The 27,786-nt window shown below is 37.4% G+C and overlaps 1 protein-coding gene across 1 annotated transcript; it reads right to left on the reverse strand.

Annotated features, from left to right (window-relative positions):
* Positions 1 to 935: 935 nt before the first annotated feature.
* Positions 936 to 27,786, reverse strand: slc7a5 (solute carrier family 7 member 5). Its single transcript, XM_079809990.1, has 10 exons — positions 26,974 to 27,786; positions 24,020 to 24,145; positions 15,836 to 15,941; positions 15,205 to 15,249; positions 13,869 to 13,992; positions 13,614 to 13,717; positions 13,251 to 13,347; positions 7,155 to 7,304; positions 4,575 to 4,752; positions 936 to 3,932 (listed from the first exon to the last, which is right to left on the reverse strand). The coding sequence occupies exons 1-10, from the start codon at positions 27,557 to 27,559 to the stop codon at positions 3,877 to 3,879; spliced, it is 1,572 nt and encodes a 523-aa protein (XP_079666116.1). The 5' UTR covers positions 27,560 to 27,786; the 3' UTR covers positions 936 to 3,876.

The following is a 27,786-nucleotide window of genomic DNA, read 5'->3' on the forward strand; positions in this document are numbered from 1 at the left end:
TGGGCCTTACTGACTAATAATTTCGTACAACGTACTACCTATTAATGTGCGTAGAAAGACCAAATATGTGCGGGATTCACATGTAACTACACCAGTACACGTAAGTTAAGCACATAAATTAATTTTACCTCGTTCTAATGTTGATAAATCCGATATCCTGATCACGCGAATGGTTATGAACCAACTTCAGTGGTCGCAGCTAGTAATTTGCATAAAACGCGCCTAAACCATGTCCATATAAGGACTTCCCACACCAGTGTTTGTTTATAAACTACACCACTTGATTTAATGGGGCAGAAATAATTTACTGTACTTTAAAACAGCTGAATTAGTGCCCTTCACGCTTTATCAGTGAAGCGGTTCATCTGCTTTTTAAACAAATAATACTAGTTTGAATCTTGGATAAATAACAAGTAAAAGAGGAAGTCCAATGACATTGGCTAATCTTTTCCACGCAATTCACATGACATGAAAGCTTTCCTTAGGCCACAGCAGCTGATGTGAGACCAGGGCTATTACAGATACCCTTTGGAGAAAAATGACTTTTGGGTCAGTTTCTCTGAGTCCAACTTGCATGAACCCATTTTTAGGAGTCACGAGCTACAAGAGTTCATGACAGAGAAAGTTTTCTTGAGGGAATTCATTCTTGTAGGCAAACAGTCACAAGTCACGTTCTGATATCTTAGAACATCACCAAAAACTTCCATCCAGACTCAACTAAATATTCCTTTGTGGAATTTTTCATTGCATAATAAAACGTAGTATGAAATGTTTAAATGATTTAATTATAATTTTACTATATATTACTATTATATAAATTGCATTATATATGCATTAATTTATTAAGACTTAGCTATTAAGTGTCTCCATATTTGTGCTGCTTTATCCTTGATAAAAACTGCTAATCTGCAAAAACACTCAAGTACTCAAGTTTTGAATGCATTCATGTTTTATTTCTCTGAATACTCAATGTTCTGTGGCAAATTAAAAATCACTTAAGAGCATGAACTGTTTAATGTCTAACAAAATTGTACAGTAGACGTATAACCATGGCATCAGAAGAAAATATATTTCACATCACAGAGAAGACAGGACAGAATACTTACAATTAACAGAGTCCAGGTACTACAAGCAGTGTAGCTGACTGATCAGAGATCAGCTGAACACGGCATCTACAGATCACACAAGAAAACAGTCTTCTCTCAAACAAGCTTCAAAGTGAAGTGACGAAAGACTGAGTCTGCCCAAGAGCAAAAGGGTTTGCATGTCTTGTGTGACACAAAGATGGATGTTCATGTTTGTGGTCTACAGGTTAATTATACATGCCAGTTTGTAAATGCAAAAATATGGTTTTAAAAGTTTTAAAAGAAACTGTTTAGTGAACATTTTTATTCTGATAACAAGCATACAAATAAGAATCAGTCAAATCTTTGTTTTTCTTTATTTAAAGTAAAAAAAACAAAAAAAACAAAAACTGGCGAACAAATGTAATTAATCATTTGTCACAAAAGTAGTGAAATGTAGTGACTGTCTGTCACTGTGATGCCATTGCAATGTCATTTCATAGAGGGCAAATGTCAGTGCAGGGAAGGCTCAGGGTATGTTTACATGACAACAATGTACTAAAAACGCGTTTGCGTTTTTGAAAAGTCTTGTGTACAGACGACAACGCTGTCAAACCGAGCCGTTCACACAGATCTGAGAAAACGACTAAAAGCGCTGTATTTTGCTGCCAGGCCAGTAGTAGGCTGTCACTGTAAAAAAAAAAAAAACTGCTCACCCATAGACTGAACACATATTAAGTATCACGTCACCGTTTTCACAAACTCGCATTTTTGTACTTTACATGGAGACGAAAACGCTATCGTTTTCAAAAGTTAGTATTTTCAGGCCCCCAAAATGACATTGTCGGGTAAATGAACAGCCAAAACGTATAAAAAGTTGTCTGTGTTTAGTTGAAAATGGTGTAAACAGCCCCTCAGTTATTTTTATATTAATGGGCACCAATGGAAACTAAACCAAGCCAGCAGTTACAAAAAACATTTACAGATTCTCAACACACAAAAAAAAACTAGTAAAAAAAAAAATACATATAAAAAAAATTCACTCTGAAGAAGCTAAAATATCAGTAACAATTTTTAGCATTTCCATATAGAAAAATGCCCTGTAAAAATTATTAGAGCACTGTCTGAATAACCCTACAAATAAATAAATACATATAAGTAAATTTCTACATAACTATTTAAATTAGATAAATTGGTCTTATTAGCTGGAGTGTTAGTCATACTGCTGTAATTCTCTAAATAATACAAAGCTTCATTATCTAAACACCCACTAAAATCATAACAGCATTAAAGAAAAGCATCTCAGTTCTTTAAGTCCTTCTAAGCAGAAACCTAAGAAATGTTTCTGTAATCATAATGATCAAAGGACAACTTCCATTTTGACCTAAAATAAAATCACCTGCATTACCAAAAAAACTTTCTCTCTCATCACCTTTAACGGAAAATGTGCATTTTCACACATACAGCAAATTTGCTCCAGTATAGGAACAAATAACCATTTAACCAAAACTAGGATAACTCAAAAACACTGCATTCAAAAGCAGCCGCCTAAAACTGAAACACACTGACATGTCGCATTTTACATCAGTCCGAGTTTTTCAGTTCGCAAACTGATGAGGCACTAAAATGTCTTCAGTAAGGGGATTTTTTAATGATACCATGACGGTACAATAAAGAGACGCAATAGCCAACAGGCCATATGTATAACAACTTAAATAATTATGATAACGGACAATTTTCTTAAAAAATTGGACTACCATACTAATTTGCTTTGTTTAAATAATTGTCAAAATACGAGAATGAAATAAAATAGATGGTCCAGTGTTAAGTACTTCACGTATATATGTGGCAGACGGAGAAAAAAGGTGCTAAATATTAAAAATGTACTTGAAAGAAAAGACAAGACAGCGGCTCATCTTTTGTGCTTCGTAAAATCATAATTAGGCATAAAAATAGACAGCCAGGTCTATGAGTGTAATGTACTGTATATTCACTGAGGTAACCAGAAAGGCTAGGTATTCGGATTCTGAATTTATGAATACTGTATGTCTATGCCTTCCATAAAAACAATAATAATAAAGAATTGGATAAATCCAATTAGAGGACCATGACCGGGAAAAAAAAGGAGATTCCTTGAAATTCTTAATAGCAATTAAAAAAATGCATTAAGCTATCAAAAATAAATCTGTCGAAGTATAAAGTCATTTCAAGTTGATCTCAAAAAATAATAAATTTCTACACCGGCAGAAAAGGCACAGGTCAAATCTGCTGTAGAAAAGGAAATGCGCGTAGATTTCATACAACTTATTGTAATCCAAGAAGCAAATTTGTCAGTTAGGTGGGAATCATGTTTCTGGTTGCTGAGAGAGATGGCGTCTCCCCAAAAGTTTTTCCGGTACGCACTTTTCCTCGCGTACATTCTGAAACAAACGCTGAAAACACTCAAAGGCCCTAAAATAAAGGGATGACCAAAGTAAACCACTCGCAGAGGTTATATGACACACATCTCCAACGGTTTAAAAAAATATATAAAATCCTGATTGAAAACGTGTAACTCGAACATAAAGAAAGAAATGTATACAGTATAATACATTTGATTGAGGAAGGACTGACAAAATCTACATCTCAATTGAAATGCTCCTGTGACCTCTGATGTTGTCTGGTTTCGTACGTGGTGGTTAATATAGATTTTGCCTGTGGCAGCAGGATAAGACATTTTTCTGGCTCACACGAGGAGAGGTGAGGCAGTCGAGGAATACAGTAAGGGAGTCAGAGGTGGATACGAGGAGACTTTCTGTGCTCCGTTTGGTCTTCAGGACTCCTGAGGAACCACTTCCATCAGTTTCTGGAATGTCGCCGTGGTAGAGACTGGACAGAGAAAATAAACAATATAAAAATATTGATCAAAAGGGATAGTAAAGAGTTGTGTAATGTTACAAGAGATTTCTATTTCAAATAAATGCTGATCTTTTTTTATTTAAAAACACAATATAACAGTCCATTTTTAACAATCCAATCTCATTGGATAAAAACAAGCCACATCAAGCCCTAAATTATTTCCGATCAAATATTCTTTTAACTCTTTAAAGCTGTCAAATTATGGAGGTTAAATGCATTGTGAATATCTCATGTTGTCTTGAAAAGCAGTGTAGTCACAAGTTTGATTTGAACATTAACTGTCAGATGTAAGAATGGCACTCAAAGTTAGCCTTCAATACCTGAATAGTGTTTCAGATTTCAAGAATGCAGTTTTAACTGTCTAATCCAGGGGTGTCCAAACTCAGAGGGCCACTGTCCTGCAGAGTTTAGCTCTTACTTGCCTCAACTCCTGTCTGGAAGTTTCTAGTATGCCTAATAAGACCTTGATTAGCTTGTTCAGGTGTGTTTAATTGGGGTTGGAGCTAAACTTTGCAGGACAGTGGCCCTCCAGGATAAGGATTGGACACCCTTAGTCTAAACCATCTTTTTTTGTCTCATTTTCATGAGGCACACAAGAGGAGAGCCACTCACAGATGATCTGCAAGAGCCATTTTGGCTTGGTCTGCCACCAAACGCCGAAGAAATACACGGGAACTCCTGTGGCGATGATTCCGAATCCTATAGCACACTCCGCAGGGGTTTTCCAGATGGACACCACGATGAGGAACAGGCAGGCCAGTACGAAAGAAATGGGCAGCAGAATATTGACCTAGTGGACAGAGAGAGGTGGGACAGCTTTGAAAATGTCGGAAAGTATAAAGTATGTTTATTAAAGAACATTTATTTCACATATGAAAGCCTGCAGAAATGTACAGGTTAAGGTTGCTCTTCTCTGACAATCACCATTCTTCTCTGGCTGCTCATTCTGGTAGGACATCCTGATCTTTGATGTTTGGGTTGTGTTTTCTCCATTTGTATACAATGAACTTCACAGAGCTCTAAGAATGGTTCAAAGCAATTCTTTTTATAGCCTTCTCATGTATTTTTTCTCCTTACAATTTTATAACAACATTCCCCATTGTAGCTTCTTGCTCTTTGTGATAGCCGGACTGATCTGGTTTTGCAGCAGGTGGTCCACTTTCTTCAGCTTGTTTACAGATGGCCTGGCAGACTCCTCAAGCTCTCTCTGGCCCTGTTTACACCTGGTATTAAGATGCGTTTTGATTCGATCGCATCACAAGAGGACGACACAAAATACAGGTCTAAAACGTTTTGAGCTTGTCCACTTTCGACCACTTCCAGAGGTAGTCAAAAACGCATTAGACCGGATTGCTTTCATAGTGTCGCTCAATAATGGCAAAAAAGAGCACCTACTGAACTAATGCGTAAACATTATGGGAAGTGCACTAGCCAAACAGGGTTTAAACTTTGTTGGCTAAAGACCCACGTTTTGGTTTGGTTTCCGTATAGTTTTCCGTCGTCTCCGGGCACGTTTTTATGTAAATTGTGCTACCTTATTTTGTCCATTAGATTGAAAGATCTGGAAAAAAAAATTATACATTTACCTGCCCATAGACCCTCCCCATATAGAAATCAGGACAGAAGTGGTTTAAAGTGGACAAAAGAGACGGATTAAAACACCAGGTGTGAACGGGAATGTGTCTCCCTCGTCTACTTGTGATCCGATCGACCAAAACGCATCTTAAGGTGTAAACAAGGCCTCTGATAAAAACTAGCTCATTTCTAACGTCAGTACATGTAACTTCCACAGGGACATGAAACATAGTTTATTATCCAATGCACTGAGCTGTTCTTTTTAGCAGGTTTAAACTATTTGTAAAAAATGGTTTAAATTATTTTTTGCAATGCCAACAACATACAGCATTGACTTTTATACAATACATAAGGATCTAGTTTTTATTATTATTTATTTATTATTTATTATTATATTATTAATATTAGAATTTATTTATTTATATGCATTAACATTTATATATATATTATATATATATAGTTATATACACCATATATTTATAGTATTTAATTTTTAGAGTACATTAAGACTTTTTGTGGTCAACGGTGAATTGGACTGTTCAAAAGTTTGAGATCAGTACGATTGTTTAATGTTTAAAAAAAAAAAAAAAAGAAGTCTCTTATGCTCACCAAAGCTGCATTTATTTGGTCAAAAATACTGTAAAACTGTAATATTGTGAAATATTATTACAATTTAAAATATCTGTTGTCTATTTTAATATATTTTAAAATGTAATTTATTCCTGTGATGGTAAAGCTGAATTTTAAGCATCATTACTCCGGTCTTCAGTGTCACATGATCCTTCAGAAATCATTCTAATATACTGATTTGCCGCTCAAGAAACATTTATTATTAATATCAATGTTGAAAACGGTTCTGATGTTTAATATTTTTGCGGAAACATTATTATTTAATATTATTTGATGCATAGAAAGTTCAAAAGAACAGCATTTAAATAGAAATCTTTTCTAACATTATAAATGTCTTTACTGTCACTTTGGCAATTTAATATGCCCTTGCAATTTTAAAAGAATTAATATCTCACCCACCCCAATCTATTGAATAGCACTGTATAATTAATTTCTAAGGAAATACTATTTATTGTGAATTTTAAGAAAAAATAAAATTGTAATTTTCTTTGAAAATATTATAATACTCTTTATTCCTAGTGTATTATAAGGATCCCTACCATCTAAAAGTTTGACACTTCAGTAGTTAAAACCATCAATGAAATCAGTAAAGTGTCTAAAGACAACATTACAGGCAGTAATAAGTGTCAACAGACAATGGATTTTCCCTAATGAGATCTAGAATGAGAAATAGTTTATGAGCAATAAGTAAATGGCCTCTTTCACTCCAGTGCCTCCAAACCTCCTTTGATGAACATCCCTCTGTGTCCGGCAGATGACTGGACAGAATGTGGATGAATGAGAGAGGCGCACAAAAGGGCCAGTGTGTTACCGTTCTCCTGCTGGCTATGTCCGGTTTCAGACAGAGAACACATATTATGGCAGGTCACTTCTCATGGATTTGAAAGTATGACCTCGTTCCCCCTCACACAATCCATCTGTGTTCACTTACAGATGTTCAGCCAATCAAAAGTTGTTTTCTGCTAACTAGCCCCACCCCCGACTCACCTTAATTGGCCGTTCCAACTCAGGTTTCTTGTAGCGTAACCACATCATGCCAACGATCGCCATGGCAATGCAAAGCCAATTAAAGAAGCTGAAGAAGTTGATGACAGAGAATATGTCATTGGAGAAAGCGTAGAGGAGAGTCATGAGACACTGTGGGGGAGTAAAGGAAAGAAAAGGTGGTTTAAAAAGGTGGTTTTATTCAGCAGTCTTTAATTTTAAGTTGGTTATTTTTTATGCGTGTCAAACATTTCTTTGTGTATTAATTGACCTTTTCAGTAAAATGCAAACAAATTCATTCCGATTTGTGAATCAATACAAACTGAAAAGAACTCGCTCAAAAGATTCACTCAAAAATTAGAGCTGGTTGAACTGGTTCATTCAAAATAATTAACTCGTAAGAATGATTCAATTAAAATTCACTCAAATGATTCACTTAAAAATTAAACTGATTCTCAAAATGATTAAAGCTACACTATGTAACTTTTCCGTCCACTAGAGGTCGCCTGTTCAAAACAAAGGCGTAGTTTGATGACGCCACGTTTGAGCGCAGAATCTCGGGACATGTGGTCTTCACCTCACAGCCGGTGGAAAACAGTCAGGATAGGACTCGGGCAGAAATCATGTTCATGGATGCGATTATTAACATTACTGTAGTCTGAAGTAGAGCAGGAGCGAGTGTTGTGGAGCTGAGCAAGGCCGCAGGAGCGATTGAAGAGCGGGACTGTTATTATGGCATAGTCGCTGGCGGGACTTTTATTATGACACGGTTGCCGGCGCTACTTCCTCTTTTCCAGTCATGAGTCTGAGGTAACCCAACTCTGTTTATCGTATTAGATATATCTGAGTGTGTTGAAAAGGAAGTTATGACGTTCGCTCGGCGGCTGCTATGACACTTGTTCACAATGCAGTGAGAGTAAAGTGTTTCACTGAATAAAACCGGAGACCGAGGGTGACGCAGATATGACGCAATCGACAGGCGACTCCCTCACACGCATAGCTCACACGTCCCGGTTCCTTGGTTAAAATAGCAAATTTCTCACGATTTACAAATAGTTTAAAACATTTGGGATATTCTAAGTACTCAACTGAACAAAATATATAACACTGGCCTAGTGGTTTCTGGATATTTTACTGCAAAAATCCTACATAGTTCACCTTTAAGTGTGTTCGACTAGAAGCGGCACTGCGCAGACCGATCGGTGTATGACATCCAAGTACAGCCAGTGCCATTTGAAAGCATATGGAGCCGTCTGCTCTCTAATCGCTCTCACGGTACTGAGTCATACACCGATAAATTGGTTAAAATCAGTGTTTCCCCTACAATGTATTCACAGCGGCGCAGCGCCGCAGCTGGATTTTCAGCGCCGCTGCAAAATCTTCACATGATCAGTAATATCACGACATTCACTTACACACTGTAAAAGAGAGAGAGAGATTGACGATTGCCAGAGAACTAAACAAAAATGTAGTCTGCTTACACTTTAGGGCTGTGATATTAATCTTATTTTTGCTTTATTTTTATTTTCCCCAAGGATTATGAAAAGAAGATATGAGGTAAAACTATTATAAACTATACCCGCATTCCGTCTAGGGCAACTTCCTTCCATTTCTCCCCAAACATGCATTAAACGTCAGATTCAGCACAATCCGTGATTGGTGTCAAATGCTCTCTCCACTATGGCTAAATTGCAGGACGTGTTTGATCAAATTAAAAGCACAATAATCCGCGCAATAGACGCCGTTTCCAAGTTCAAGGCGGGTGTGTGTGTGTGTGTATGTGTGCGCGCGCACGCTGCGAAACGGACCGACTTGCGCGACTAAACCATCAAATACACAACAAATAGCCTATATCTCAAAATGACCGGCATGGAGAGTATTCACTTAAACACAAATTTATCTTAAATGGCCGTAAATAGTTGGGAGAAATCAATGGGAGAATGATATGATTAGATCTCCATTTTGGTCTTAAAGGGGCAGCATCTAATAAACCTGCTGACGATTGAGCCATTAATGTGAATCAAACAACAAAAGGCAAAGAGAAAATTACTTGCAGCTCTTGTATGTTATGTGATGCTCTTTTCTTTTTTTTTATTCCTTGATTAATAAAAAGTTACAAAGAACATTGTGTAATAAATATTTCACAATATTTTAGGTTACTGTTTTTTTTCTGTATTTTTGATTAAATAAATGCAGGCTTGATAAGCATAAGAGACTTTTAGCAAAAACATAAAATAGTATACAAACTTAACACACACACAAAACTTTTTTTTATCTTTTACATTTGAGCCCCTGCCCCTTAGGAACTTCTGCACATCCCTGGAGGTTAGTGAAGTAAAATAGGCTATGTTAGCTAGTCACCTTTTAAACTAATGAAAAGTTTAATTTGGATTTTAATGTTCAAAATGTCCATTTCTATCCACAAAACATGCCAGAAGTCATGGTTTAAGATGTTATTTAAAAAAAATTATTCCGGAGGTGCATGCCCCCAGACCCCCCCATGCACGACTTGGTAACAACCTCCGGCACGTAACAGCACCGCTGCTGGAAAAATGTATAGGGGAAACACTGGGTTAAAATGATTCATCAAAAAGAACTGATTCAAAAGATTTATTTGCTCAAACATTGAATTTGCTCAAAAGTACAGTTTAAACTAATTCAATGGGAAAAAAATTTACTCAAAAGAATGATTTGCTCAAAAATTGGAACCAGTTACACCAATTAATTGAAAATAACAGGCTAAAAAGAATGATTCACTCACAAATTAGAACTGGTTAAATCAATTCGAAGAAAAGAACTGACTCAAGTAATTTTCTCAAAATTTGGAAACGGTTAAAACGATTTATTGAAAAGAACCAGGTCAAAATGATTCCCTCAAAAATTTTAACTGGTTAAACTGATTCATTAAAAAGAACCGACTCAAAAGGAATGATTCGCTCACAAATTAAAACTGGTGAAAGGGTTAGTTCACTCAAAATTGAAAATTCTGTCATTATTTACTCACCCTTGTGTCGTGCAAGGCCTTTGTTCATCTTCGAAACACTAATTAGGATATTTTTGATAAAATCCAAGAGCTTTCTGACCGCCCTATAGACAGCAACTGTTACCATTAGTTACTGTTGCTATGTCTGACAAGCCATGGCTCTCACGCCACATACACGTTGTCACGTAGAGAAAATACATTGTGGAGCAAAGAGGATGCTGACAACACGCCGACAGACAGGACAGAGCAAGTTACTTTTGATATGAAACAAAGTCTCAACTTTGAAATTGTAATTTTTTAAAGAAATTTAAACAATAAATACCGTTTTGTGGCTCTTTAATGTGTCGTGATCACTGTAGCGCCTCAGTTAAAGCTGCTCGTGAACCGATTATCTCTTCCTTGTAGTTCATTGATAAGCACGAAATAAACATGAACACTAAAATAAATGTTGTTTCAACCGCGGAAAGGCGACAATACACACCGTTTTTCCAAGTTCAAGTCCACCGACGTTAATCTACTAACTCTCCTGACTGCTTTGTCAAACAAAACGGCAGATGTGATTGGTCAGATCGCCTGTCAATCAAACTTGCGGCGAAGGGTGAATTATTTGTTTACATATGATATGATATGATGTATTTGTATTTTATTTAAGCACCTAAAAATGTACCAGTTTAACAGAATTTTCTAAATGAAAGTGCTATGATAGGTCAAAATAACTGTACTAAAATTTTCTTATATTGAAAATGGTAATTTTCTGTCATCTTTTGGAATATTTGAAAGCCAGGTTTACCAAATATATGTCATTATTAGCAGAACACATTTGACATTTTTCAATTCAAGAAGGTCCTCTTGATTCTAACGTATACTTGGCCTTATGAAAAAGTAACAAAGCTCTTGTAATTGTTTAACTATAGCATTTGTTACAATAAGGAGGTAAGACCATTGGTGACTCCTCAGCACAATGCTATGGCCAATGTTAACCTTTGTCTTTCTTTTTTTATATCTGTAGTGAAAATATATTTTATATTTGTAATGAAAATAGCAACGTACACGTTTAGAAACTATAGCTACAACACGCCACAGTTGTAATATAAATCTTTAGTGAAAAAATCTATTCTCTTAACAGATTATCTTTAAAGCTACACTGTGTAACTTTTTTAGTCTATTCTAAGCTAAAAACACTTAGTTCTTTCAAAAATATATGTGCTCATTAATGTATATTTACTTCTTTCAAGTAATAAAGTATTCTCGTAAGTTTATAATATGCCATTGAAAATACATAAGGTAATGGGATCTAACGGTGGTCGCCATGTTGCCCCTCCATCTTGAAAGTACATTAGCCAAAGAGGGACATACCCGTAAATTCAAGCTTCGCCTTTGGCGTTTTAACCGGTTTTAACACTTGATGGCACTGTACAAAATTCTCTGCCTCGCGCATATGCGCGTCAACTTGTTCAGACTTGTCTGGTGCATGTGCAGAGAGTTTTCATCTCAGCAGCTCCAGTAACAGAGTTATATGGAGTTTTCCTGGCTTGTTTATTCCTCAAAAGTCTGTTTTTCCTTGTGTGGTATTTCTGTGCGTTAATAACTCCGTAAGTAATAATAGTTATTGTCATTGTAGATGTGTTTCAGAGTGTGTCATCACGTAATTCAGTTGATGTCACCTCAGAAGTATTTTTGTGTCAACATACAATAGCATAATGCTCACCTATTTTGTTATCAACAATGTTTATTCGTTTATAGAAAATATTTGCTTGTAATGTATGTTGATGGAAATATGCATCAGGTCTGATCGGCATATTAACACTTGTTATACAGAGCGCACTGCAGTGCTAACGTAAAAGCGCCGCACACACTTTTGTAACCGGACACCGCTTGTTAGCAGCTGCAGCTGCAGCTCAGCTCCTTTTAATGCAGCTGCATTTAGCGCCTATATATGGTACAATAAGCTCTGGTTTACGGTTACATTATACAAATGTAACTTATAAGTATACCGGTAGTTATACAGTTCTTAACTGTGTATGTATATTTACCATCCTTATTTGTTCTCTCACAGAAACCACATTTATGTACATATCCACGCAAACCTGTTTATGCCTTGCAATTGGATGACTGAATAAACATTACTATCATCAAAGTTCACTCTGGATTAGCTGCAGTTCTTTCTAGCCGAATAATTAGGCCAGTTGAGTTCCAACGGTCCCACTGCGCACAGAATATCCCACAGGCACCGTGTCGAATGTGGACGAGGTCGAGCTGGAATTCATGTTAATCTTGGTCTAAATCGGCCACCGTAGGAGTTAAAACGAAATCGGAATTGAGAGGAACAGAAACTAAAATTCACTGGATGGTCATATACCTTTTCACCACTAGATGGGGGAAAATATCACACAGTGTAGCTTTAATAAATTTAGTCAAGTTTTAGTCTAAATTTACCACAATAAATACAACAGAACGTGATGAATTCTAGTAAAGGTGGTCATGAGTAGCTTTCTGGTTTATGTTGGAGCTGGTAAATTCTCAATAGAATTCGCATTTTATCAATAGCGCTGCGATAGGAACTGCTCGCACAAATCGACAAACACAAACTTAGTGCTTATCAAAGCTCTGAATGCACAATGTATATAATTAATGAATAGTCTGATTCTATGTTGCCATTAACCATGGTAGGCTATAAACATTGGGGGGAAACCGTTGAAATACTCTAAGTGACGTTGTGCTCACATGAGCAGTGTCGGCCAATAGTGAGCCGGCGTTCTGACATAGAACCCGGAAGTTTTTACTACTTGAACAGCATAGGAGACTGACATGGAAGAGAAGAAATTGTTGAATAAAGTCATTCATGATGTCTTTACTACCTTTCTGGGTCTTGAAAGTGGTTATGACGTTGCTGTCAGAGAGCTCTCGGATTGCATCAAAAATATCTTAATTTGTGTTCTGAAGATGAATGAAGGGTTTGGAACGACATGAGGGTGAGTAATTGACGACAGAAATTTTACGAGAAACTAACCCTTTAAAATGATACGTTGAAAAAAAAATGAAATCGGAAACTGGAAATCATATAACTTGTTGCATTAAAGCCATAGTGAGGGATGTGGTTGGTTGTGGACACCTACAGTAAATATAAGTGAAGGCAGAGGGGTCATCAGGTCAGGGTGGATCATCGACAACAAACTGGGAAGATGACCTTCTCGGGAGCCCACAAAAAACAGCCTGAAGGGAAAGAGAAAGATACATAAGAGACCGTTTTTTTTCCAGTAGGTCTGATACCAAACCAGCATTATAAACAGATCTATTTCAAGATAACCTGTCCAATGTTTGCAGTGGAAAAGCCTGCAGGGTGACTTTAGTGCAACACTAACCAGACAGATTAATCAAATAAACTACTTAAAGTAAAGTGATCTAATTAATGTGACCTCTTCCAACAAAGGATATATAACAAGTGTGAGTTAGTGTGTGTGTTTGTGTGTGTGCATTACCTAGATGAAGTAAACAGAGAGCCATTCACCGAGCCAAAGCAAGACAGGCCCACAAACACGGGGATTATCCAAGCCATTGGCCCTAGGTGGTAGTTTCCAAAGTCCTGAAAGAAAACAAAAACTTAATTATTATGTAACTTTAATAAACATTAATAAAAAGAAAACTAGTAACTGAGTTAATAAATGAATAAATTGAGTTAATAAAGGCAACTGAGCTAAATATGGAATTAAATCTGTCTATGTGGCGACACTCACCACTGCAACAGCCTCAGATGAGAGCATTTGCTCCGGACTGAGCGTGGTGAAGTAGGCCAGGTTGGTCAGCACATAGACAACGGTGACAATGGGAAGCGAGATGATGATGGCCCGAGGCAGATTTCTGTAACACGGCAGCACATACACCATAACATTACCCACTCCTCTCAAAAACTTCACTATGCTTTTTCATTTGAAAAACTTTAATTAAAGACCTAATGTTTGCACAGTTGTTGTTTTTTTGCATCTAATTTTATAGAAATTAACTATTAAGTCCATGCTTCGACAGCTCAGGGCAGTTTTGGCAGCAAAATTGGGATAATTTACGGATATTAGCTTTCTTGTTCAGTAGTCAGGGCAGTGAGCACTGAGCAAGGAGTCTGCCATTTTAAGGGCTGTCTCAATTGTAAAATTCTTCCAGTGGGCGGAAACATTTGCTTGCTAAAAAAGTCCCACAATGCACTGTGAAAACCAGGGAGCATCGATGCTCACTATTTTCCCTTACTGGAAATTTTGAAGCATGAAACTCGTGTGAGCCAACTCGCTACACATGCGAATGACACGCGATAGATGTTTTATAAAAACAAACCACTATTATGAAGACTAATAATATAAACTGTATTTCATTATAAACATACATTGCTAGACAGATAATGAGCATAATAGCTAACATTTATAATCAATTTTCATCTGAAATGTTGCATGGATATGTAACAAATTTATCATAATATACTTTTAGATAACAGTGGCCGGAGAGTATATATACATATGGTAATGGTTATGACAATGTTGATAAGTTTGGTCTTGGAATAGATCAGCTACACTGCTGCTGTTGGTTATTGCTGCTTCAGAGCAAGTACAGGCCTTGCTACTGCCAATACATATACAACACGCTGCTGTGAGCAAGTAAGACAAGCTGCTGCTGTACAATATAGCATACATGAATTACCCATAGCAGATGTATACAGGTGGAGCTGGGGAAGCAAATGCTAACCATGTATTTTAAGGTTAAGCAGCGAGCTAATTGACTACTGATACAGCAGGAACCAATCAGCTGTGCCCTAGAGAATGATGTGATTGTAAGCAGGTTGTTAAGGACTAGTCTGCGCCATCTAGAGTTTTATGACAGAACTTTGAGATCTTTATGTGAACACTATACCTTTTATTAGACTACCATAATGACTGGATTTATCTTTTCATTGAAGTGATTTTAAACATATTTTTCAAAAGTTATATTCGTTTTTAGGGGTAAAATATTTTGAATGAGGAAAAATATTTATTATTTATTTATTTAAAAATGGCTTTAATGAGGAAAAAAGGGATTTGTTTGACTAACCTGTATGGCTCGATCATCTCCTCTGTGACAAAATTCAAATAATTCCTGGTAAAAAAAAGAAAAAAGTACATGAGAACATTAAAAAAAAAACATGCTGTCCAACAAATTCAACTGCTGAAGGCCAAAAATGAAGACGAAGAGGATAATAATATAACGATAATAATATAAAAGATGGAGAGAAATTATAGGATGGCCGACAGATTGTTTTGAATTCTAATAAAGAGGAAGTGCGAAACTTTGTGGATATTATAATACTTCTTTTTGTGCCAGCTAAATATGCAAAGTGAAGTGAAAGTTCAGCTGATTTTCATGTCAAGTGCAAACACTGTGCAAACAACTATGTTGTTATGTGGAATGGGATTTTGAACCAATGGGATTTCACGGTGGACGGGTCTACTCAGCATGACTGGATAAAAGAAATCAAGCGATCATCAAAATACCTTCTATGTTGTTGTAGTCATGGCTGTTTAGGACAAAACAAATTATTTATATGGAAAGATATCTTGGATCGCATGGTGTAGCATTACATTTTACTAGTGATTTCCCTAGTCATAGTCTAACTCCCTAGTCATAGTCTATTCCTGCTTTCTCCCTAGTTTCACCCAAATATAGAGAAGTTCTGTGGTCTTACCATCCTCCATAAGCAAACAGCCCACTGTAAAGAGCCAATCCGATGTTGCCAAAGTCTGTATTGCTTCCTTTGAATGAATTTGCAGGCAGGAGCTCAGTAGTATCACCTGCAACAGAAACAATCAGCAAGAAACATGAGCTGGCGCAAACTATCAGGGACATCATGTAATATAAACAACCCATAGTCATAATATCTGGGGAGTACTCTACAGATCCCACAATATTTTCCATGAGAGGAGGAGCAAACAAGCAATACATGGAAAAGTTTCAAGGTGGAAGACTGTTTCCTGCTAGCATAATACAATGAATTTTTAAAATCATCATGCTGACATTCTCAAGGCTGGTTGTGGGCAGTAGTCGGCACATGAGGGACAATGTCACAGATGTCACAACTGAAAAGCAAGAGTAATGGGAAAACAAAAACGGGAGGGTAAACGGAGGGTTTGCACATTCTTGAACACCCAAAGCCTGTGAATTTCCCACTGGATCAACAGATGAACATAGTGTTGTTTCAGGCTGAGGCCCGCTCTCTCTCTGTCCCATGAGAAAGCTGGGGGAGATCAAGCCTCTACATACATCCATCTCTCCAAAGTCTGCGGGTCGTACAGCAACGAGGGCTTCCCTACAAGTAGACGCCATATGGGTTCAATTTATGGCTAGGAAACTCTGAAAAAGAACTAAATGGATATACAGAACAGAAGAATCTGAGACTAAATCATAAAAAAGTGACTTTCAACTTGAGTACTTTAGAAATTATTTCTGTGACTATCACTACACAAGGAGACCCTCTTGTACTTTCTTCATTGCTCTTTCTTTAATTTGAGAATGTGTGGTTATTTGTCCTTTCATTCCTGAGCAGCTCTTTAACACAATAGCATCAACTGATTTAATGTCCTAATTTGCATATTTTAAAGGTTGAACGACCTTAAGGGCCAGAAAGTAAAGCACATGATAAGCACACAACTCTCTTTGTTTCACCATAGAGAATTAATAGTTAACTATGGAAACTTGGATTAATACTGTATATATATATATATATATATATATATATATATATATATATATATATATATATATATATATATATATATATATATATATATACACACACATACATACACTACCGTTCAAACGTTTGGGGCCAGTAAGTCTTAAGTCAGTAAGATTTATTCTTTTATTCAGCAAAAGCACATTAAATTTTTTTAAAAGTGACAAGAAAATGTATATTTCAAGTAAGTGTTGTTCTTTTGAACTTTCTATTCATCAAAGAATCCTAAAAAAAAAAAAGTATCACGATTTCCACAAAAATATTATTACTAAATACTATTACTAAAATATGATGATAATAATTTGAAATGTTCACTGAGCAACCAATCAGCATATTAGAATGATTTCTAACGGATCACTGAAGGAAAAAAAGAATACTTTGCCATCACAGGAATAAATTACATTTTAAAATACATTATATTGCCAAAAGTATTGGGACACCCCTCCAAAACATTGAATTCAGGTGTTCCAATCACTTCCATGGCCACACGTGTATAAAATCAAGCACCTAAGCATGCAGACGCTTCTACAAACATTTGTGAAAGAATGGGTCGCTCTCAGGAGTGACTTCAAGTGTGGTACCGTGATAGGTTGCCACCTGTGCAATAAGTCCATTTGTAAAATTTTCTCTCTACTAAATATTCCACGGTCAACTGTTAGTGGTATTATAACAAAGTGGAAGCAATTGGGAACAACAGCAACTCAGCCAAGAAGTGGTAGGCCATGTAAAATCAGAGCAGGGTCAGCAGTCAATAGCTACAGACCTCCAAATTTTGTGTGGCCTTCAGATTAGCTCAAGAACAGTGCGTTGGGAGCTTCATGGAATGGGTATCCTTGGCTGAGCAGCTGCATCCAAGCCTTACATCACCAAGTGCAATGCAAAGCATTGGATGCAGTGGTGTAAAGCACGCCACCTCTGGACTCTAGAGCAGTGGAGACGTGTTCTCTGGAGTGACGAATCACGCTTCTCTGTCTGGTAATCTGATGGACGAGTCTGGGTTTGGCGGTTGCCAGGAGAATGGTACTTGCCTGACTGCATTGTGCCAAGTGTAAAGTTTGGTGGATGGGGGATTATGGTGTGGCCCCTTAGCTCCAGTAAAAGGAACTCTTAATGCTTCAGCATACCAAGAAATTTTTGACAATTTCATGCTCCCAACTTTGAGGGAACAGTTTGGGGACGGCCCCTTCCTGTTCCAACACGACTGTGCACCAGTGCACAAAGCAAAGTCTATAAAGGCATTGTTTGGTGTGGAGGAACGTGACTGGCCTGCAAAGAGTCCTGACCTCACCCCAATAGAACACCTTTGGGATGAATTAGAGTGGAGACTGCGAGCCAGGCCTTCTCGTTCAACATCAATGCCTGACCTCACAAATGCGCTTCTAGAATGGTCAAAAAATCCCATAAACGCACTCCTAAACCTTGTGGAAAACCTTCCAAGAAGAGTTGAACTTCTGTTTAAACTCCAAATTAAACCCTACAGATTAAAAATGGGATGTCATTAAAGTTTATGTGCATGTGAAGGCATGCGTCCCAAAACATTTGGCAATATAGTGTGTATATTAAAATGGAAAATGGTCATTTTAAAATTGTAATAATATTTTATAATATTACTGTTTTTACTGTATCTTTGATCATAAGACTTCTATACAAATATATTTGTATATAGTATGTATTTGTAATATTCTATTTAGAAATGAACATTACCCAGATTAAGTACTGTTCATTGTTTTTTCATGTTAGCTATTTCATTAACTAAGGTTAGCATATACAGCCATACAGCCTTACTGTAAAGTGTTGTCCAATGGCAATAATTTTGCGAATGTGTTTGCTGTGTAAGAATGATTGCAGCCTAAGGCAAACTCATGTGAATCATTGATCGATGGAGCCCAACGCCACCAGGTCACATGACACGACAGGCGAGGTAGGCGTGTGCGTGACTGTAGGCCCGAGGCAATCAGGCGCAGAACGAGACTGAAAGCCTGTATAAACTCTTTGTATAAACTTGAGTATTACAGGCTCAGACCTGAGCTTCAGAGAACTAACCCAGCACAGAGGAGCCCAATCTCTGTCTAAGAGAAATGCTTCGACAGCAGATCTCAGCTTACATAGCCTAGATTCAGTGTGAAGAGTTCCTAAAAACAACATGCAACCTTCAACACACACTTTTCTAACAGACAACAGCTCAGTGTGTGAAAGTACATTCGAACAAATAACAAATGAACAAATCCAAAAACAAAATAGCAAAGTCAGAAAGCGCAACGACAAGTCAGACAAAACGGAAAAGGAAGGTATATTTTGCCAATGGAACACTTACTGCTGATTGGACGAGACATCTGTTAATCAAGATATGCAGAAAGTACAGCAGGCTACGACAGTAGAAAGCTGGTTCACGTGTGCATGTGTAAATATTAGAGCTGTATTGTCTACGATAATAATTTGTTAACGATGTGCGAGCTGACGTTATTGAGTTTGTCACTCTATTTGCAAAGAACAAACAAAAACACACTTTGACTTTACCATCACATGAATAAATTACACTTTAAAATATATTAAAATAGAAAACAGTTCTTTTAAATTGTAATAACATTTCACAATATTACTGTTTTGACTACATTTTTGATCAAATAAAAGCAGCCTTGGTGGGCAAAAGAGATTTATATGAAAAATATTAAAAGTTCTTTCTGACCCCAAACAACCAGCCATTCAATATCACAAAATAAAGTACATATTTTACATACAAATACATATAGATACATACGTTTTACCCATCATTACTTGTCAGCTCTCAACTACAAAGTGGCAAAAAGACCCAAATGTGAAACATCCCACTAATGATTATGTTAATAAGTGGGTGGGGTCTGTGGAGTGGGCGGGGCTTCACTGTCTCAATGTGGGAAGAGCTCCAGTCCCAAAAGAGGTCACCATGGTTTCAAAAACCACGAGGTGTCCTATTGCATACTACGCTTTCGCAACAGATGGGTGTGTCGATGTGATAAAGCAACTGATATAAAGCACTAGTGCTCTTCTCAACAAAAAAAACACAAGCGCTAAGATACACACTGAGACCTTTTCTGGGCTTCTAAGTGAGATAAGTCTATCAAGCCGTCAAACAGAAGCCACTTTGTGCACAGAAACTGACACAGACAGAGGAAATGTCAGAGGAAGACGCTGTGAATTAACCAGCTCTTTCAACAGCAATTTATTCAATAAAATAAATAGGACACTTGTCTTGTCATTTTAGCCATACACATATCTGAGGACATTTCCACCAACCACATGTGTTATAAAATATTACCGTCTCAGAACAGAGAAGGGTGTTTCTATCTGTGGATCAAATTTACAGGCCTCATTCTCTGGCCTCGCTTTTCTTACAAGCATTTTGCATATCTATCTAGCTTGCCATGAACATAAATACGCCCAATAGATAGCCAGCTGCCTCACTGCCTTCAGTCAACATGGACAATCATCTAATGCATTCTAACTCAAATTGAAAGCTATACATGACTGAATTAAAACACTTTACAGGCATCCCCCACACATAGTGGGAATCAACTCATCTCACAACTGATTTAAATAAGTTATGTCCCAAAATAACATACTATACACTGCACACACGATGCACTCTGTACTCAACCATCTAGTGTATGAATACTTTTTATCAATCATCAGAATCTTCTCAGTTATATGAATTTTATTTGGTTATTTGAAGTGTACTTTTTCAATGTAAAAACACTACTCACACTTCTTCTACTAAAAGAAGCCATAGAATAGTGCACCAGTACAAGAAATTGGGACACATCTATAGAGTTTTAATCTTATGTTGCTGAGCTAAATATGCAATTCACATTAGAGCCTAACCGAATATCAAAATGTAAACATCAAAGTATGCACATATCTGCTAAAATACTATTTTCATTTCAACGTAACACATTTAAGTATCAGTATTGGATAAAATATAAGTATATTTACAATCAACATTTCATTTGCCTCATCTGCCATCTTGGATTTTCCTGTTTCTCGTCGCAATGCATTCTGGGATGTTAGTAATATTTTTCAGTACTGAATGAAATACATGTATATTTTTAATAGACATTTCTCTTACCTCGTCTGTTATCTTGAATATTTTTTTCAATGAGCTTGTTGCGATGTATTCTGGGATTTTATTGATACCTTTTAGTATTGACTGAAGTATATTTATTAAGATAAATCTCATCGCTTAATGCTTAATGAGAATTTATTGTTATTTTTCAGTATTGAATGAAGTATTTTTTCATTGAGCTTATCACTGTGCATTCTTGAATTGCTTCAAAGTGAAACTTACTTACCGTTCAAATAATTTTTTTCAGTAAGGATGCATTAAATTGATCTAGAGTGACTTTGACATTTTTACAAATATTTTATTTTTTAAATAAATGCTTTTTTATTCATCAATGAACAAAAATATTAAGCATCACAACAGTTCCTCCTCTGTTTGATCGGACCACACAGGCCAGCCTTCGCTCCCCACGTGCATCAATGAGCCTTGGCCGCCCATGACCCTGTCGCCGGTTCACCACTGTTCCTTCCTTGGACCGCTTTTGATAGATACTGACCACTGCAGACCGTGAACACCCCACAAGAGCTGCAGTTTTGGAGATGCTCTGACCCAGTCGTCCAGCCATCACAATTTGGCCCTCGCTCAAATCCTTACTCTTGCCCATTTTTCCTGCTTCTTTCTCTTGCTGGCTAATATATCCCACCCACTAACAGGTGCCGTGATGAAGAGATAATCAGTGTATATATATATTCTGATTGGTTATTGCAGTATTTTGGCTAGGCCAAAATGCCGCAATAACCAATCAGAAAAAAAGAAATCGCCTGATTGGTTAGCGTTAGATAGCATGCTGTCCAGACTGGCCCTTGAGTTCTCATTTTTGAGACCTATCAGTACTTGAAATGAAAAAAATGCCCCTATCGTGCACGTGGCAACCTCAGTAACTAAAGAACTAGGTCTGAGAATCAAAGAAACCCACACCCAAAGGCAAGGCCAAACTCTGGCAGTCTTGGCAAAATTTGGGTGAGGTGGGCCAATTAAAAGAGACGTGCCCCACAGTTTTGGATCCCATATTACAGGCTTCAGTAATTAACAAGCAGCACAGCGTCTCCTTTCCATTTTTCTTGCTGTCTGCCACAACATGTCCACTTGCTGTGGGCAGTACATGGACGGGAGATAAAAGACCTAATAACCTAATAATCCATTTGCATTAACCTGTCCGGTCTCGCTGACTCACAACTGAGGGAGTGATACCAGCTTCAGGCCTTTGTTTGTGCAGTAGACACGGCATGTACCAAGTGAATGGGCCTTTATTAATCTGCATCTCAGACTGTGAAATCCTCTTGTTCCTTTCTGAATTTCTGAGCTTATACCAGTAAGCTGAGAAACCGAACAAAAAAAAAAAAGAAGTTATATAAAGGAACAGTGCACCCAAAATCGCATCTGCTAAATGTATAAACGTAAATGTTATTCTCTGTGAAACTACCATGTTAATTCCAGTTTGTGACAATTTAAACAGAAACTACTGTAGTTCATGTCAAGGCTGGGGGTAAGGTCTGCCAGCTAGTACTACAAATCTTTAAACTGCTCTTTCTTTTTGTTTGCTCGCTATTTCTCTAGACTATTGCTGTCAGTGCTTTAGTGTCTCAATGGAAAACAATCAGAGCTGCAGTTCTGGCTGCACATTCAGCTGGTCTACAATTTTCTGCCAAACTGGCTGGTTCACAACTGCATAACTACAACTATCTAACCTTTATATGGCCTGAATCTGAGTCCAGGCAACAGAAAGCCCTAAAAGTGATGGAGTGCTGACATATGGAGTCTTAAGCTAAACTTCCTTTTTATATACGTTTATACATTATTTTCAAGAAATGACCAGTAAATTGAATATTAAAATCAAAATTATATAAATTAGGTAAATAAAAAAATTATAATTAAATAAAATGGACAAAAATGTTTTTTTTTAAAAACCATGCTAGTTTGGGATAAAATTTTCTTTTTTAGTGATATGGCTCAGCAATATAACACCAAATGTGTGTAAAAATTGAGATTATGAAATTAGATTATTTACATGCCAAATTATGATAATTTGTATGATTTTTATAATTAAATTATTTTTAATAATGTGTGATTGTGTGTTTTACAAAAAAACCTAGCTAGTTTGGGACCAAATGTTAGTTTTTAGTGATATATTTATATTTAATATAAATTATTTAAAAAAGAATGGTTTCATCATATATTTAGTAAAAGGGTTAAACGACTATAACACCAAATGTGTGTAAAAATTGAGATTATGAAATGAGATTATTTACATGCCAAATAATGATATTTTGTATGATTTTAATAATGTGTGATTGTGTATTTTAAAAAAAAACCTAGCTCGTTTGGGACCAAATATTAGTTTTTAGTGATATATTTATATTTAATATAAATTATTAAAAAAATAATGGTTTCATCATATATTTAGTAAAAGGGTTAAACGACTATAACACTAAATCTGTGTAAAAATTGAGATTGTTTATATGCCAATTTATGATATTTTGTATGATTTTAATTAAGAAATGATTCAAGAAGTCCAGAACCTCTGAGGTAGGATATGTGATGTTTAGAACCACATGCTATGTTTATTTTATGTTAGCTAATAGTTTATCTATTAATTGATTTTAAAGTAATGGGACACCAATTTGTATCCAATTCGTGGAAAATGACTTTTTTGAAACTGATGTTGAACTAAGCTTGGTCTCAAACTTTGTGTAGCTTGCAAACACTTTTCACAAATCTAAGCAAAGCGCAAAATCAACATCGTAATGAAAATTGTTGGAACAGTACATTGTATCCATAGCAAATCTAAACAAAGACCATGCAAACCTTTATTCATATTAAAAAACATAATACATTCCCTCAGCCAGTATTTACAAACATGTGCTATTCGTATGAGTTCTTGTGGTTACCATGTGACATTTATTTTTTACATTTATATTAGGAAAACACCAACATTAGCCAAAATGGCAGCTATTTTGGCTGTTTTCCATTACATTCTTCATGCTTTAGTTACCTGACTGATTGCTGGTGGACATTTAGGTGTGTTTGTGTGTGTTACCCACCTTTGCCAATCTCCACAAAGCCAATAATGATGATGAGGGCCAGGGCGAGTAGCTTAGCAGCAGCAAAGGCATCTTGGACCCTTGTGGCGGCCTTCACACTGTAGCAGTTGATAGCAGTCAACAACACTATGGGGAGAGAAGTAGGGAGAAAAAGAATGACAGGCGCTTATTTTTAGTCTTTCACAACAGAGGCTCAAAGGAAGTTAACCTAAATACTTGGTAAACTAATTAAGGTAGAATTTGTCAGCCATGCTTGAACTCAGGAGGCGTCATCCACAACGCGCTGTTTACATTTAGGTTACACGTGGCAGCGTGCTCTCTAGTGTGCTACTTTTTCTAAGTAAATAGCATGGCTGCCAAATTTGTACTTATTGAGTTCAACGGGAAATCAGACATCAAACTAGGCACCATGTGAGGTTCAAACGACTATAAATATTATATACTAGAGGACACATTAATCTGTCTAATGGGTTATAATTGTATTACAGGGTGGATCTGCGGATGATTACCTGAATCATACTCCACTTATTCCACCCACTTGAATTTTTTGTTTGGTTAATTCTGTTTCAATGTGATTAATATAACTCCTATTGACTGGACGACAAAATTTTGAATAAGACCGATTGGCTTTGTCTGGGCCGATAGCCTTGGGTAACGATTTGGGAAAGCACATCTAATTGCGTTTTCTTAATTTTTTTTCAGGTTTGCTATGCTTGTGTGTATAGGGCCGCATGAATTAACAATCAAATTTTAATTTTGTCATATTGTTTTGTTCAATAAACAAATGCACTATAATCATAATACTTTCGCACTGTAGTAAAAGTTATAAAATAAACAATACAATTCCAATACTAATATAATATAGATGAAATCATATTTTATTATACATCTTTTTCACTGTATGAATATAGGTGGGTCAATGGGTAGTAGCATGGTTGCCTCACGGCAAGAAATTCCGTCTCCCAGTTTGAGTCCTGGATGAACCATGTGGTTCTGTGTGTGTGTGTGCTTCCCTAGCGACGGCCCGGATGAGTTAAACAAAATAAGTGGTTTGAAAAACGATGGATGTATGAATATAAAATGAGCGGGTATATGTGCCGCAGCCTGCCTGAAACATAAAAGTTCACTGGCCAAATACTGGTAAACAGATTTTGAAGGAATAAGAAAAATCATGAGCCTCCAGCCCCCGACTCCAAGCTCCCTATTAAATGTGATTAACTAACGAATACTTCAAAGCAGCATTAGCTGTAAATCGTCTAGGCACCAAACAGAGGCGAAACCCGACGGCCTTTGTGTGCCCCTAAAGTACAAAAGGGGGTCTGTATCGGGTAGGACAGTAGAGTCCCCTCAAGCAAGAACACATGCACACACTGTCGGGCATTGCAGTTCTCATTCTTTGTAGACTAGGGATCATGAGACAGGTTCCTCCCTGAACTCCCTTATGGCAAGAGCATGGTCCCACTCAGGGGGCCTCTCCCATGGATACGTAGCATAGTTTAATGCCACGAACCAATCCCGGAGTCCCATTTTCAATCATAACCTCAGAACACATAAGAAATTGGGTCAGGGGAACAATGGCCAGCTGCTATGCCAAGAGACCCAAATACTGTCTATGAGGAACCAGACCATAAAACTGAGCACTTGAGCTGTTTGTGTCAAATGTGTAAATCCCATAACTTGTCGTTGCACAGCTTAAACCTATGGCGGTAGTCGTCTTTACCTCCCTTTCTGTCTTGTCATGTGGGTTCTTATGGAAGGATTAGACAAGCCACTAGCAGGGCGAGATTACAACGGATAGTGGGTTCTGTGTTCATTCACTCCCTCACAATCACAATTTACACATTCCTGTACCCCAATGAAGCATTCATCTGGCCTAAACGAGAAAGGAGGAGGAGAGAGAAAGAAAAAGACAGGGAAAGAAAGAGAGAAATTTTGGGGTTTTAATTTGTTGGCCAATTGGTAATTAGGTCTCGAGATAATTCTGCTAATCCTGACTGGTTTAAACCTGCGGGAGGGCTTCATTGCTCACATGGCTGCCATGGTAAATCACACCCTCGACATATTACCATGAGCATGCATGTCAAAGATCTGTGATTGTGATTGTAACACTGCAGGGCTGCGTTCATGAATGGTCTTTACTCTTACTGCAGGAAACACACTACACTGTGATAAGGGAATACAATTAGTAGCCTGATCATTTACAATGAATAATCTTAATAATCTTAGTTTAGACAGGTTATGTTGTTACATAGGCCTACAGGTGTATATGTAAGTGGAGTTACTTAAATATCAAAAAAGTGGAGTAATTATTAAGTTATTTAAACGTTTTATTGGTTAATAACTTAAAACATCTACATAATTATTCTGCTTTTTGAAGTTCCATGCTAAAATAAATCTGATGTGCATTTTCTCAAAATATATACATTCGTTATAAAAAAAATAGGCTATATAATTAATATTAAAGCGTTACTAAATTGGTATAATTAATACTAGCCCTACTAACAATGCAATTAATTAGCATAAAGCCCGCCAAGGTGATGTAGCATCGCGTGCCACTTCCCTAGATGATGAAATTGTCTTGCATCTTTTCAACATGCATACTCCGTTCCGCCTATAGGCTAAACACGCCGTATCAGTGTCAAAACATGGCGTTTCTGTCTATAATTTCAATTTCTTTTGTCACACGCGTAGTAAAACTGTTTATATTTATATTTTGGCCGAATTGTGATGAATATTTTGACGGTGAGTACATGAGGAGACTTAAACGCTGAGGAGATGAAGCGCGCGAATGGCACGTGGAATGACAGTTGAGGTAAACTCTTACGTCAGAAACGTTAAACTGAGGAGATTCACGATAAAGGCTGGCTTAAGCCCTCAGTGATTTTGTTTATATGTGAAATAAAGGGGTAAAACGAACTTATGTGACCTAACGAGGTAGGTAACAGGTTACTTACGGATACATAGGCAGGCGATCAGTTTTGCCCCCGACTCAGGGACAGGGCAGAAGGGAAAGATGGGCTTCAGGAGGTAGGTGGCGAAAACATAGGCGACAATATACTGGGAGGACGGCCTTATGATGAGAAGCTCGATCCAGAGTTTCAGAAACGCAGGTAGGGAGCCGTAAACTTCAAGGATGTAGGCATAGTCACCCCCTGATTTGGAGATGGTGGTCCCCAGTTCGGCGTAGCACAGCGCGCCTATAGTGGAGAAGACGCCGCACACAGCCCACACGACCAGCGACAACCCGACCGAACCGGCTTCTTTCACCACTCCGGTTGGGGTTACGAAGATACCAGAGCCAATAATGGTGCCTACAATAATGGCCACGCCGTTCACGAGAGTTATAGTTCTTTTAAGCTCGACTGTCTCTTCTCCATCCGCAGCGCTGATATCTGCGGTCGGGCTTTCAGGCGTGCCGTCTCCTGGTCGGCTCATGTTGCCATTCCCACCTCTGCTGGAGAGCATCTTCTCCGTCACCTGCTTGTCGTCTTCATCCCGGTCCGCGGATGTATTTGAACTCCGTTTCTTCAACCCTGACATTCCTTCTTTTTGTCAAACAAAGCCAGACGCTTTGCTTTTATTAAGTGTGAAAATGACCCTTTCAGCTTCTTCAGACTGGGCTCGCTGATGCGCGGTGGTACCGTGGAGTCCGGTCTGACTCGGAGAAACGTGGTTTCTGAAGTGTGTCAAGTCAACGTTGTACAGACTCACAAAAGCATCTCTTGAATCGGCCTTGCCTCTTTCCTCCTCCTAATCGCGTCATTAGT

This window comes from Gobio gobio, assembly GCF_949357685.1.
Source record: "Gobio gobio genome assembly, chromosome: 25".
Classification (NCBI taxonomy): domain Eukaryota; kingdom Metazoa; phylum Chordata; class Actinopteri; order Cypriniformes; family Gobionidae; genus Gobio; species Gobio gobio.

Bases quoted from the DNA above. Each gene is read 5' to 3' on its own strand.
- slc7a5 (XM_079809990.1), bottom strand. From the start codon at position 27,559: ATGTCAGGGTTGAAGAAACGGAGTTCAAATACATCCGCGGACCGGGAT. The intron at 13,348-13,613 runs GTAATGCACACA...CTTTCCCTTCAG, and splicing joins TCTCTGTTTACTTCATCTAG to GCTGTTTTTTGTGGGCTCCC. The intron at 7,305-13,250 runs GTAGGTGTCCAC...ACTCCCCCACAG, and splicing joins TGCCTTCACTTATATTTACT to TGTCTCATGACTCTCCTCTA.